The 15,236-nt window shown below is 43.1% G+C and overlaps 1 protein-coding gene across 4 annotated transcripts in view; it reads right to left on the bottom strand.

Annotated features, from left to right (window-relative positions):
- The window catches only part of ZFAND5 (zinc finger AN1-type containing 5), a 54,971-nt gene that overhangs the window by 14,732 nt on the left and 25,003 nt on the right, over positions 1–15,236 (bottom strand). For all 4 annotated transcript variants that reach the window (XM_033924588.1, XM_033924596.1, XM_033924579.1 and 1 more), the window contains one exon: positions 8,912–9,012. In XM_033924588.1, coding sequence (XP_033780479.1) covers positions 8,912–9,012 — 101 coding nt within the window. The remainder of the gene's footprint in view (positions 1–8,911; positions 9,013–15,236) is intronic.

Below are 15,236 nucleotides of genomic sequence, written 5' to 3'. Positions count from 1 at the left end.
TGCATGCAGTTCACTGACCCTCCTGGCAGAAGTGAGAGCTATAAGGAAGACCACTTTCCAGGTAAGAAATTTGAAATGCGCTGTGGCCAAAGGTTCAAAAGGAGGCTTCATTAAAGCGGAAAGAACCATATTGAGATCCCAGACCACAGGAGGAGGCTTGAGAGGTGGTTTCACATTGAAAAGGCCCCTCATGAACCGAGAAACCAAAGGATGAGCCAAGAGGGGTTTTCCATGAATTGGCTCATGAAAGGCAGCAATGGCACTAAGGTGAACTCTGATAGAAGTAGATTTAAGACCAGAGTCAGACAAGGAAAGAAGATAGTCCAACACCAGTCCCACTGCTAGAGACATGGGATCATGGTGATGTAAGAGGCACCAGGAAGAAAACAGAGACCACTTCTGTTGATAACATTGGAGCATGGCCGGTTTCCTGGAAGCATCAATGATAGAGCGGACAGGCTGAGAAAGAAGTGAGTGACCCAAAGTCAGCCTGAGAGATACCAAGCTGTCAGGTGCAGAGACTGTAGGTTGGGATGCAGTAGGGTCTGCTGATGCTGAGAAAGCAGAGAAGGAAACAGTGGAAGAGGTATGGGTTCCCTGGAACCGAGTTGAAGTAGAAGGGAGAACCAATGTTGCCTGGGCCACCGTGGAGCGATGAGAATCATGGTGGCTTGTTCCCTCTTGAGCTTGAACAGTGTTCGCAGCATGAGCGGTAGAGGGGGAAAAGCATATAGGAAGAGACTGGTCCAATCCAGGAGAAATGCATCAGGCGCCAGACGGTGAGGAGAGTAGAGTCTGGAGCAAAACAGGGGCAGCTGATGGTTGTGGGGAGCTGCAAAGAGGTCCTCTTGAGGAGTGCCCCATTGAGCGAAAATGGACTGAAGAGTCGAGGGATCGAGAGTCCATTCGTGAGGTTGGAGAATTCTGTTGATTGTCCGCTAAGGAATTCTGTTCCCCTTGAATGTAGACAGCCTTCAGGAATAAGTGACGAGCAGTCGCCCAAGACCAAATCCGTTGGGCTTCCTGACACAACAGGCGAGAGCCCGTTCCTCCCTGTTTGTTGATGTAGTACATTGCAACTTGATTGTCTGTGCAAATGAGTAGTACTTGAGGAAAGAGAAGATGTTGAAACGCCTTGAGGGCATAGAACATCGCTCGGAGTTCCAGGAAATTGATGTGGTGTTTCTTTTCCTGGGCAGTCCAAAATCCCTGAGTTTGGAATTCGTTCAAGTGAGTTCCCCAGGCGTAGGGGGGAGGAATCTGTGGTGATGACTAGTTGATGAGGAGGTAGATGGAACAGCAGACCTCTGGATAGATTTGAAGATGTCAACCACCAAAGAAGCGAGGTACCGAGGGGGTCATCAGAATCATCCCACAAATCAGGGTCCCGTACCGATGAGACGGCCCTGAGAAAGTGGGGTAGAAGGTTCGGTATGCTTGGTTTTGCGTACCGATTTACCAGACCTCATGGACACCATACCGGGTAACTGTACAGCAGTACGGGTGTCAGAGAATGGCACCGGCTCCGAAGTCGAGTAAGCAGTGCGTCGAAGAGACTTCGGTTCCGCCGAGAGAACAGGCATAGAAACAGATTTTTGCGGTGCCGACAACGTCGATGCCGACAAAACAGGCTGTTCGACGATCGGCACCGAATGCTCAGTAGGTACCGACACTGGAAGGCTCGGAGTCAGCAGAGCCGGGAGCAAGTGTTGTAATTGCTCCTTAAGCTGGACCTGAAGGATGGATGCTATTCTCTCATCCAGAGACGGTCCCGATGGCACCGGTACCGCTTTTTTCTTGCTCGGTACCTGCGGTGCAGCTCGACGCTCAGGCGAAGTCGAGGCAGTGACTTCAATAGGAGCGGAGCGTTTGCGAGGCCGGCGCGCAGTCTGCAGGACTTGGCTCACTGCTTGTTCGACTGGCGGGCTAAGGACAGTAGGGGATGGCTTCTTAGCCGGTTTACCTACAGGGTGCGACACCGAGGATGGATCTTGCGATGTCGAAGTCACCGGTGCCGATTTGGAGGAAGATGACGGTGTCGATGCCGGGGGAACTTCCATGGCGGCACCGAAAAGAATTCGCTGTTGAATTTGGCGATTCTTTAGAGTTCTCTTTTGGAGAGAACTGCAGCGGGTGCACGTTTCTGCCCTATGGTCCGGACCCAGACACTGAAGGCACCACTTGTGCGGGTCGGAAAGAGAAATAGGACGTGCACACCGCTGACACTTCTTAAAACCCGGTGAAGGGGGCATGAAGGGAAAAACGGCCGTAGCAAAATCGAAGCCCAAGGCTTCGATGGTGCCAACAGGCCCCACCGGGGCTGACCGGAAAAAAGTCGAAAATGGACTTTTTTTTTTTTTTTAAATAAAAGAAAGAAACGATAAGGTGAATAAATCACGACAAGAAAATAACGCGCGAGCGGGAAGGCGAGAAAAATTTGAAAAAATTTTCCCAACAGCAGTTGGAACACGCGTCTTCTTAGCTCCGCGGAAACTAAGAAACTGGGGACCGCGCACCTCTGTCGGGCGGGAAGGCACTCGCGCGTGCGCGGTGCGACCTACTAGAACTTTCAAAGTTCTTAGAGTGCAATCACTCTAAAATTGTCCGTACCGGGGCTCCGTCGGTGCCGTCACCCATCAGTCAAGAATATGCTGCCTGCTTGTCCTGGGATAAAAAAAAAAACCCCACCCTTTAAATCTGAGGCTTGACTAAAAGCCATCAGGCAAACAGGTCTGAAGTCTCCAATCAGAAGAAAACACTCTTGATAAACAAATCACATTACTCTGTTTGTTTAGTAGTCATTGCATCATATCTTAACACTTGAACTGGCAGGGCAAAGAATTTCACAACTACAGTATTTTCACTCAAATCTGCTTAAAACTTACTAAGAACATGGTGAATGAATATACACATGCACAATCGAAAAAAGCGCAATGCTAAATGCCCAATCTGGAAATAAAGCTTGTATGTCAAACTCAGCATATCAAATCATTGGTTAAAGTCAAGGACAAGGCAGAGGCAGAAGCCTCAGGCATAACAAAATGCCACTTATGTTAAAGTAATAGTGTAAATCAAACATGGTTGCTAGTGATAATCAAAAGTCTCAAATGCTATAATTAGGCAATCACAGATCCCAACATTAGTCTGAGGGAAATAGAAAAAGAATCCATCTTAAGTCTTCCACATATCCAACAAGTGCAGTCCAGTGTGCCAAAAACACCACATAAAAAGGGCCCCTTTGTTTTGTAAAAGCTGCATTGGGCTAAATACTACTTTCAATTCTTTACCTCCACCTCCCAATGCAACTTTTACAAAAGCACACCAAGCTGCTTTGTTGGATGGTATGTGAATAATAATAACAACTTTATTTTTGTATACCGCAACACCACAAACAGTTCAGAGCGGTTTACAGTGTAAGAGACTGTACATATACAGCGATGGTACAATGTAAGGGAATGTACTATGCAGTTGAGAGCAAGTTACAATGCAGGGGACTGTACATAGTTTAGCATAGGTATTAATACAGCGGAAGACAAAGCAGAATTACGGTGCAGGAGTCCGTACATCTACAGCAGCGATATTTATAGAGTAAAAATACTGTTTGAGAGAATTAAAGAGTAAGATAGAGGTGGTAGGGTTTGGTTATTTGGGGGGGAGGGGTTCGAGAAATTTATCATAGAGGTAAGATTTGAGGGATTTCCTGAAGTAAGAGTAAGATGAGATGAGGGTAGTCAGGCAATCTGTCCATCTGCCAGCTTGGAATGAGAGTTCTGTTAAGGAATCTTTTGTAGGTGCATCCCTTTGGGGATGGGTAGGTAAACAGATAGGCATTGTGTGTGCGAGTGGTGCCTGGGAACGCAAAGTGGTGAGAGAGATATCGGTGACAAGCCAGTTAGGGTTTTGAAGCAGAGGTACTTTGCTTCTCAGACTAATGCTGGGATAACAACAATTTATTTCTAAACAGCAATTACCTTAAAGTTCAATACGGTTAACAAAATATTAAACTACAAAACATAATTCAAAATGATGGATACATTAATATTAAGAACCAAAATACTTGGAGAACAAGAAAGTCTTGAGTTGTTTCCTATAGTGAAGATAAGAAATAAATGAGGATAAGAGCCGCTTAAAATCTTTGTCCCATAATGCAATCTGAAAAGAGAGCGTTCTATAATGACATCTTTTATACCTACAGCTCTTGAATGGTGGAAAAACGAAGAAAGCTTTGGTAATAAGCTAATAATGTGTAGAGGAATAACAAAACAAGTGTCACGTAAGAAGGGACCTGACCCATCAGTACTTTATAATAAAGATATCCCAATTTAAAAAGAATTCATGCCTCCACAGGCAACCAGTTCAGTTCACGATAGTGTGCAATGTGATCATATTTCCTCAGTCCATAAATGAGCCTAACTGCAATATTTTAGATTATTCATGACTTCATTAGGTTTTTCTTAGTATTTGCTAAGTAAATAGTATTTACTAAGTAAATGATCTTTGGTGTGCCTAGTTATTAGCATCTAAACAGCCTAGTCAAGTACAAAAAATGCAGTCAGTAATCAGTAATGGATGTTCCTCCTTTTTGGTTTTAACAACTTATGATTAGAGACCCCTGATGAAGCCAGTATCCGTGAAACAGGTCCTGTTGGGTTTGGCTAGGATAATTTTTAAGATGCCTGACTCTATACTGACTGACAATCAAGCTTAAACTTTACAAATAAATGATGAATGCCTCGAGCGATGGCCAGAACTGTGCCTGGAAGTAGGCCTCGACCGTCGAGGCAAGTGAGGCACCGTCGAGGCTTCCAGCGAGATGGGGCTGGAGGCAGTAGATCGAAGTAGAGGTGGTTGGGTAGAAGCACCTCGAGGCACCCGCCAATCCTCGAGGCTTGGCATCGAGGGTATCGGGTCCAGAGGAGGCCCACGCAAAGACTCCGCTCCTGGCATCGAGGGAATCGGTTCTAATGGAGGCTAATGATCAGACACCTTAACCACCCCTTTTTTTTTATTATATATGGTTATAAGTAGGATGGGATTGGGATATATGATATTTATTTTAACTAGTTTATTATTAATGGGTGGGGAGGGATTCTTTTATGCTTTGATGATTATAAGTAAGAATGTCAAGTGATTTGTAAAATTTATTTTTGATTGAATATTACACACTTGTAAGATATGAAAATGAATAAAGATTAAAAAAAAAAAAAAAAAAAATTCATTCCTAAATTTATTCTAAAAATTGAGAATATAAAAAGAGGTTTTTTAGGGTCAGTGATTGAAATTTGGAACTAGTAAGACTTGGTTCTGTTGAATATTTATGATTCTGAGCAGGTTTCCGAAACCTTTTCCCTCTCTCTAAACAGATCATTTGCTGTGATTATATTGGTGGCTCGTGGATTTTGGAACTGGGTTAGATTCCCAATGCAGTTCCTTGTGAATAGGGGCAAATCGCAATCGAAAAAAATACAAAACTTAAAATTGAGCTCACTAGGGGCGGAGGAAGTAAAACTGCTTTGGCTGCACCACAAAAAGGTAGTATATCAAGTCTATGACCCTTCAAGATTGTAATGGCCTATATAGTGTTAAGAGGCATTCTTATGCGCCCTCACCTGGAGTACTGCATACAGCACTGGTCGCCGTACATGAAGGACACAGTACTACTCAAAAGGTTCCAGAGAAGAGCGACTAAGATGGTTAATGGGTTGGAGGAGCTGCCTTACAGTGAAAAATTAGAGAAACTGGGCCTCTCCTCCCTCAAACAGAGGAGATTGAGAGGGGACATGATCGAAACATTCAAGGTACTGAAGGGAATAGACTTAGTAGATAAGGGCAAATTGTTCACCCTCTCCAAGGTAGAGAACACGAGAGGGCACTCTCTAAAGATAAAAGGGGATAGATTCTGTATGAATCTTGGAAGTTCTTCTTTACCCAGAGTGGTAGTAAACTGGAATGCTCTTCCAGAGTCTGTCATAGGGGAAAACACCCTCCAGGGATTCAAGACAAAGTTAGACAAGTTCCTGCTGAACCAGAACGTACACAGGTAGGGCTAGTCTGAGTTAGGGCGCTGGTCCTTGACCAGAGGGCCACCGTGTGAGCGGACTGATGGGCACGATGGACCACTGGTCTGACCCAGCAATGGCAATTCTTATTTTCTATGTGAATTCCTCAGAATAGGCATGCATTTCAAATCCAGAGTGCATAATCTTTCTTCAAGCAAGAGAGTATTCATTTTTAACATTACTGTAAAGGAAAGGTTGATATGTCTCAAGACTCAGAACAGAGCATAATCTTCCTGACTTCATTAGGAGGGGGAAATCAGAAGAGACATTGGCATAAAAGCTAGGTCTTCTCCAGGCTTCATCATAAAAGTCTCGAATTGGTGCTGAAACAGGCATGTCCGGCCAGCAGGCCTGCCTCCGTCCAAATGAGGCGGGCCCGCCCCTCACCTTCCTAACCCACAGGATCCTAGGGCCTGATTGGTCCAGGCGCTATCTTTGGGAGGGCCGTTGGGGGGGGGGGTGTCGGCAGGAGGGGTTGGGCACCCTCCTGCCAGTGATCTTTGGGGGGGGGGGCATTGGGGAGGTTGGGCATGTTAAAACCCGATTCTGTAACCAGCGTCTGCCATGGACTGTAACCATGGACTGTAACAGCGTCTGTAACCATGGACGTCCGTTACAGAATTGGGTTAACTTTGGGTGGGTGTAGGCCCGATTCTGTATAGGACGCCCAGGACCGGCGTCCTATACAGAATCCGGGCCCAAGAGTGGTTTACAAATTACAATAGAAAAGCACTATATATTAAATTAAAAAAAAATAAAAATAAAAAACACAGCAAGGAATAGCACAGTATGAAAAAAATTTTTATTTTTCATATAAAAAAATATTCTGCAGACTGACTCACTAGTAAACCTTCATGGCAGTAGAATCATCTAAGTGAATAGACAAAGCTCTCAAAACAGAACATCTTCAAAAGAGTTCTAAATTTCAAATAAGTGGGTGCCAGACACTATCCCCCACTTTTACTAAGGTGCACTAGCCATGTTAGCGTGTGCTAAACACCAACGCGTCCATAGAATACAATGGGCGCGTTAGCATTTAGCGTGCGCTAAATCGGCTAGCGTGCCTTAATAAGGAGGACCCATATATTTGGAAGAGAAATTCCAAAGAGATGGTGAAATACTAAAGAAAGCTCTCGCTCTAGTTAATTCATTATGAACTGCATGAACAGAAAGAATTTGAAGATGCTGATTATTCAAAGAACGCAAAAGTCTTGGTGGACAATAAGAACTAAAGAGAAGATAGATAAGCTGGACTATTGCAATGAATTAATTTAAAAATTAAGATAAGAATTCATGGCCAAAATTATCCTTGAAAGAATAGTGAAGGATTTTAATAAGAAATGGGCCCTAATGTCGCCAAAGAATAAAAGTTCCAAGTCTCCAAAGAATAAAAGTTCCAAGTTCCCAAGTGATCGGGTCCTACATGTTTTTGTGGATCATCAAGTTGATTTTACAATAAAGTCCATATCAGGTACATCAACTCTCTACAGCATTTTTTTTGTTGCTTAGGAATTTTAATACCCATGAAGCTTTGAAGCCCACTGAAGACTATAAGTATCCTGAGTAGTTGTCTTTTCTTTAAACCATATTCGTTTCTCCAATTTGGTGTTATGACCGCTCCCCATAATTTGAGGTCTTAACGAGGGGTGAAAGATTTTTCTTTTTTTCTGGTTAGTTATTCCTTTAACTTATTTCTTTCCTGTTTTTCAGGTAACAAGGTGTTATCTTGTGAATTGTAATTTGAAATAAATAAAAATATCCAGAGTAGTTAAAAGCTGTATCCTGCTTCTGAGAGCAGATGCATAATAGAACTTAGGAAAAGCAAAATATCCTCCCAAGTTTTAGTCAAGTCACAAAAAATCTTAAAAGCTATGAAAAAAGTAGAGTCGTATCTTATCCTCCCCTACACAAGAATTATACCCATAGATTTAGGCATCAGGTACTAAATGTTGGTATGTTGATACGAACATTTGCAGTGCCCCTTACCAAACTTGGATAACCCACTGCAAGAACAAATGAGGATACCTTTAAAGAGGGCACTGAAGCAATCAAGAGACTAGTCACTTAAGCCTGATAAGGGAAATTGAGATCTAGAGTGACGGCCTGATGGTTCTTATGCAGGACAGTGGTTGAGTTAACGAACCCTGTGTGTTACATCTCCATCGACAGTGTAGAAAGTTATGCTAATCAATCTACAGCTATTTTACTCCTTGGAATCTGACAGCTGAGGTCAGATGTTGCATTTCCCCACACACTTCTTTGAAGACAATGTGCAGGGAAATGCATGAAACTACTGGAGCTGGCAGAGTCAGCCGATACTCATACAAAAATGTTAAAAAAAAAAAAAAAAAAAAGCATCCCTTCTTGGGACAATGACAGCTGCTTTTCAGTTGCAAGGTGTCTTAAGCCAGGTTTAGTCTTCTCTCAAGCTCACAGAGAAAACAAAAAGGTGTCTGTCAATATGATATACAGCTGAGGCAAAACTGCATTTCTTCCACCCCATTGCAAGCAGCAGCAGACCATTCTCTGGCTAAACATGCCATAGGATGTAAAACTACAGGTAACATTCTTGAAAACAACAAGAAAAAGTAAAGAAGTGTAGGACGTGAAACATGAACAAACACAACCTCGCCCCCCCCAAAACAAAACAAAACGCGCCAAAAACTACACCCTACACTAGAGCATTTTCATCATGTCTGTTCAACAGAGATGAGGGGGGGGGGGGAAAGAAAAACTCCACAACTGAGTTCTGTATTTAACCTGGAAATGTTTAACATTACCAATGCCAGTCCTGTTTATGGAAAATACTTGCAAGACTCAACATTTTATACTCTTGTAATTGTATACAATACCTGGCTCTGTTTCTGTTTTTGGTGGTGTTACTTTCTCTTCTCTCGAAATGCTCATTTCTGTCATTTGCTGTGTTACAGGCAAGGCAGCCACAGGTACATTTCTGTTTGAAATTATACATAGTTCACTGATTTGTAACACAAATAAGTCTCAATCTGACAGCTTAATTAGCATGAATATAATGTCTTCACTTATAATTCTAGGACATCCTAATTTACATAGCATGCTCAAAAAGGAAGTTAATAGTGGTGAAATTTTTAACCAATAGGATTATGAATGATCTCACTAGAAATCTTGCAAGGTTTAGAAAGGAGTAAAAAGGTTAAGATCAGAGTTGCAAGCTGAAGTTTCAATGTAAAAGTTTCTATTTTTGATTTGGTGCCTGCCTTCATTTTAACTATATTATAAAAATCTTATATTACACAAATGTAAAGATGACTCCATTCCTGAAGTGTGAAGTTAAGCATATCAAAAAGAAAAAAGTTAATATTAAGACAACCTTTCAAGCATCCAAGAAAAAAAAATAAAAATAGGAGAAACCCAAGCAATGAGGAGTAATGGTCAACAAATCAAAAAGTAAAAAAGGTTATGTCAGTCAAGTATAAGGAAAAAGGTGTAATCCCAGCAAAAGCAGCTCACTGCAAGTTAAATCTACTTCTCATAACCCACAAAAGATAGATACTTACCTGTAGCAGGTGTCTTGAGGACAGTAGATATATATTCTCACATGTGGGTAACGTTGTACACAGAACCCGGCACACACTACCAAATGAACTTAATTTAAGGCAACGCCTGTACTGTGTGCAGAACCTGCAGTTCAGCAACAAAGTAAAGCCAACTAGGGGGGACATGGACAGGTTGCAAGAATATATGCCTGTCATCCTCAGAACACCTGCTACATGTAAGTCACTCCGCTTGCTCCAAGGACAAGCAGGCATAATATTCTCACATGTGGACTCCCAAGCTGCCAAGATGGGTTTCTGAAGAGGTTAGAACATTGACTATATGGGAGCCTGGTGAAACCCTATAGGGTTGAAGGGAAAGTTGGTGTTCAGGAAGTATAAAGATTCTGCAGAGCCACTTGTCCAAACCAACAGTCTTCCCTCGAGTTTTGTTCTAAACAGTAGTGAGGTAAATGCATGGATTAAGGGACCAAGTAGCTGCCTTCAACAGATACAGAATGGAAATAGAACTACTAAGGCAACTACCGCAGGTTGTTACATAGCCCTACACATTAGCCCATCCTGAGTACAGGCAGTCCCAGACACCCGACGACTTGTATTTAAGAACGCGGTCGTGGCTTCATTTGATTTCACTGAGCAGTATTTTCAGTGGCATAGCCTCCTACAGCATATTCAGGAATTATGCATGGCCGCATTAAAAACAGTATGTGGTTGTGCATGCTGTACTTTAGAGGGAACACTGGTAGGGACAGTTAGCCCTTTTGTCAGCTAGGAGCAAAGGTAAACAGCAAGAATCTTATAATCTACAAGTTCTGAGTTGCATACAAATCAGACTTAGCTTTAAAAATGTAACCCGTTCTTAACCTGGGGACTGCCTGTACATATGCCAGCTAAATGGAAATGGTTCTCTTGGCAAAAGAAACCCCAAGGGAGGATCTTTTATGAAGTTTAGTCCAGTCCAGATAGTATGCTAGTACACACTTTTAGTCCAGAGTGTTACGAGCTACTGCCCCTATGGCTCTGAAAAGAATACAGGCAGAACTATGGCCTGGTTTAGGTGGAATTCCGAGAAATTTGGGCAAGAATTTTGGATGAGATTGAAGCACTACTCTGCCATGGTAGAATCAAACAAATGCTTGAAGCCCACTCACATGGCATGCAGATGAGAATAATGAGGAAAGTGACTTTCTAACAGAGTTAGAGAAAGCAAATTTGAAGTGGCTCAAAAGGGAAACTTCATAAGAATAGATACACCTGGACAACAAATAGAGGCTCGATAGGTTGTTTAGTGTAATCAAGTCCTTTCATTAACCTACATACCAAGGGATAAATAGAAAGGTTTCTTGACCAAGGAGAGCGAAACACTATTAGTTAGCATTGAGGTGTACTCTAACCGAGTTAGTCTTTAAGCAAGAGAGAGTTAAAGATGTGAAGAGAATGTATATCACATCAGAAGGAAACTGTCATTTGAAGAAGTAACAATGCGAGTGGAATGTTTTCTGGATGCTTCAATGACTGCAGCCAAGAGGCAGAAAGCATTTGCTTGCTGGGCAAAATGGTGGAAACAATTATAAAAAATAAAATTGTGGAACACGTAGACAAACATGATTTAATGAGAAAGTCAACAGGGAGAACTTGCCTCACCAATTTGCTCGACTTCTTTGAAGGTGTGAATAAACATGTGGATAAAAGTGAGCTGGTTGATATAGTGTATCTAGATTTTTTGATAATGTTCCTCATGAGAAGCTCCTGAGAAAAATAAAGAGTCATGGGATAGGTGGCAAAGTTCAGTTGCGAATTAGGAATTGGTTATCTGATATAAAACAGAGGGTAGGGTTAAATGGTCATTTTTTCAATGGAAGAGCGTAAACAATGGAGTGCCGCAGGGGTCTGTACTGGGACCGGTGCTATTTACCGTATTTTCACGCAGATAACGCGCACCCGTGTAAAACGCGCACACGGGTATAGCGCGCAGAAACCACGATTTTATGTACAAAAACTTTTGTATACCGCGCATGCAGCCCGACTGTCCTTTCGCCCGCCCCGACTCTCCTTTCGCCCTCCCCGACTCTCTGTGCGCTGTCCCAACTATCCGTTCACCCTCCCTGACTTTCCGTGCACTGCCCCGCCTCTCCGTGCGCTGTCCCGACTCTCCGTTCACCCTCCCTGACTTTCCGTGCACTGCCCCGCCTCTCCGTGCGCTGTCCCGACTCTCCGTTCACCCGCCCTGACTTTCCGTGCACTGCCCCGACTCTCCGTGGTTGGGCCCATGTGCCTCAGGCCGCGCCCCCAGGTGGGACCTAAGGCTCCAGGGCCTATTCTGATTGGCCCACGCGCCTTAGGCCCCACCAGTAGGCGGAGCTTTGGGACGGATGGGCCAATCCGGCCTCATTCCATCGTTGGCTGCCTGCTGGACAGGCGGGTTTGGCTCCCGTCTGTCCGGCCAACTACCAAAGGTACGGGGAAGGGGGGTGGGGGTGTCGTGGGGGTCGGCCAGGGGGGTCGCGGGTCGGCTGGGGGGGCGGTCGGAGGTTCTTTGGGGGGGGGGGCGGTCGTTGGAGGGAGGGGGGTTTGCGTCGAGGGCAGGAGGGCCTGGGATCCCTCCTGCCCGTAATGTAGTGCGGGGTGGGGGTAGGGGGTCGCCGTGGCCAGGAGGGTTTGGGCTCCCTCCTGGCCCGATATTGTCGGGGAGTTGGGGAGTCGGCCGGGCAAGAGGGCTTGGGCTCCCTCTTGCTCCGATCGTGGATGCGGGTGCAGGTGGGAGCGCGTGCGAGCGGTCGTTTGGGGTGGGGGTGTGAGCGGTCCTGCTGGGGGGCGGGGGGGGTGAATCGGGTGTCGGGCGGGGTGGGAACTAAGTAAAAAAAATTTTTTATAACGCGCGAGGGGTATGCGCGGTAGGTAAAAACGCGTATAACGCGCGCGTTATATGCGTGAAAATACGGTAACTTATTTATAAATAATGTGGAAATTGGAATGAGGAGTGAGGTGATTAAGTTTGCAGATGACACTAAACTGTTCAAAGTTGTTAAAACATATGCAGATTGTGAAAAATTGCAGGCAGACTGTAGGAAATTGAAGACTCCAGAGGTATTATATATGGAAGAACTGGATTATTGCAGGTATTCGAACTCTGAAAGATGTTATTTCAGATGGTAAACTGCTTGAATTTTCACAATTGCAACATAGATTTGGTCTTAATAAATCAAAGTTTTAAGTGGTTGCAGTTGAAGCAGGCTATTCAGGTGGGGTTCCCTGAATGGAAGTATCTTAATAATCAATATAGTCTGGAGTTCCTATGCTTCCAAGCAGACTTCCTAGGACATCAAGCTGCATTGTGGTATAAATTGTTATCTGGATACTTTGAATAAAACACCAAAATGTGGTCTTAGAGACATTTGGAGCATTTGAGATTAAGCAGCAGATTTCTGCATCTCAGTGGCCACGAATTTGGTCTTGGAGAATGAGATGTACAGTGTCAGCATCTGAGGTAAACTTGTTTTTTTTTTTGTTGCATAGAGCGTTTTGGACCCCTGTTTGTTTACAAAAGTTAGATAGCTCTAAATCTAATAGATGCTGGCACTGTAATCTGGAACCAGAACATTGGATCATCTACTTTATTACCGTCCCTGTATTAAGTTATTTTGGAATTCAATTTGGACACAAGTAAATTCTCTATTTGAAAACCATGTTGCGCTTTCTTATGATACGGTTTTTATTTGGAATGGTTATGAGATAAAGAGAGTCAAATATCACACAACAAACTTTTATTAATTATGACAGGGGTTGCCATTCAACATATTACCAATAACTAGAAAAATTACAATAATCTTAGTTACACATTCTGGTGGAATTCGTTATGTCATTTTTAAGATGGAAAGAGCAATAGCGTTGCAAAAAGGGAATTATAATAACTTTGTAAAGATTTGGGGGCCATTGGAAAAGTATTGTAATGAATAGGCATCATTTTTCTTCCTTTTTTAGATTTATTATATGCACACTCAGGGGGAGGGAGGATTTAGGGAGGAAATTTTATAATAATAGTATAATATATTTTATATAGAATAACTGATGAAGGGTGGGTGGGTAGGGTTTTTATCATTAATGGTCTATTAGATTTTATGTGTTAGATTTTAAAGTGCTATATTGGAATCAATGTATGATATTTATGTGCACTTGTTGTTTGATTTTAAAATGAATAAAGAATTGGGAAAAAAAAAAAAAAAAAATACTGTAGGAAATTGAAAGACTGGGCATCCTCGTGTCAACTGAAATTTAATGTGGACAAATGCAAAGTGATGTACATTGGGAAGAATAACCCGAATCAGTTACCGCAGTGGTTCCCAAACCTGTCCTGGGGGACCCCCAGCCAGTCAGGTTTTCAAGATATCCCTAATGAATATGCATGAGAGATTTGCATACCTGTCACTTCCATTATATGCAAATCTCTTTCATGCATATTCATTAGGGATATCTTGAAAACCTGACTGGCTGGGGGTCCCCCAGGACAGGTTTGGGAACCACTGAGTTACTGGATGCTAGGGTCCACCTTGGGGGTTAGTACCCAAGAATAGGATGGGTGTCATCTTAGCCAATATGATGAAACCTTCCGCCCAATGTGTGGCAGTGGCCAAAAAAGCACACAAGATGCTAGGAATTAAAAAAAAAAAAAAAAAATAAGAGGATGCTCCATGGTGCGACCTCATCTGAAGTTTTGCGTTCAGTTCTTGTCTCCTTATCTCAAAAAAGATAAAAGTGGAACTAGAAAAGGTTCCAAGAAGAGCAACCAAGATTAAAGGGGACGGAACTCCTCTCGTATGAGGAAAGAAAAAAGATTAGTATTCTTCAGCTTGGAAAAGAGACGGCTGAGGGGAGATAATTGAAGTCTATAAAATCCTGAGTGTAGTTGAACGAATACAAGAGTATTGATTTTTCATTACGTCAACCAGGGGGACCCTCAAAGTTACAGGGAAATACTTTTAAAACCAATAGGAGGACATATTTTCTCACTCTGAGAATAGGTAAGCTCTGGAACGCATTGCCAGAGGTTGCGATATGAGCAGATTGCATAGCTGGTTTTAAAGAAAAGGTTTGGACAGTTTCCTGGAGGAAAAGTTCATAGTCTTATTGAGAAAGACATGGGGAGGAGCCATTGCTTGCCCTGGAATGTTGCTACTCCTTAGGTTTTGGCCAGGTAATAGGGACCTGGATTGGCCACTGGTCTTGATAGACCATTGGTCTGACCCAGTAAGGCTATTTTTATGTTCTTATCTTTATATTGCTCAGTGAAAGAGCCAAGGGTGAGCAACTTTGGGAACAGCTGCAACTGGCAAAGTTCCTGGGTCAAGAACTTCAGGAGGCATGGGAACCAAGGTTGATATTAATTTCAAGGTGCTACGATGCCTTGATCCTGATAGTTTGAAGAGTCCTTCTGAGAAGGGGTATCTGAAGAAATGTGTACAGGAATATACGTTTCCCCAATGAATGAGGAAGTCATATGACTTCAAGCAATTGGGGGTATATAGTCTGGATCAAATGAGATGGTCATGCTGACAGACCATTCAAGGGGGTTGAAAGAGTCTGCTCAATCAAACACATTTTTTACCCCTGTCAGATAAACTGCTTTAAGAATGCTGTGAGCAGTTGC

Source organism: Geotrypetes seraphini, chromosome 1 (genome assembly GCF_902459505.1).
Source record: "Geotrypetes seraphini chromosome 1, aGeoSer1.1, whole genome shotgun sequence".
Classification (NCBI taxonomy): Eukaryota; Metazoa; Chordata; class Amphibia; order Gymnophiona; family Dermophiidae; genus Geotrypetes; species Geotrypetes seraphini.
Note: the sequence above shows the minus strand (reverse complement) of the source record. Positions and strands in the feature narration are given on the sequence as shown.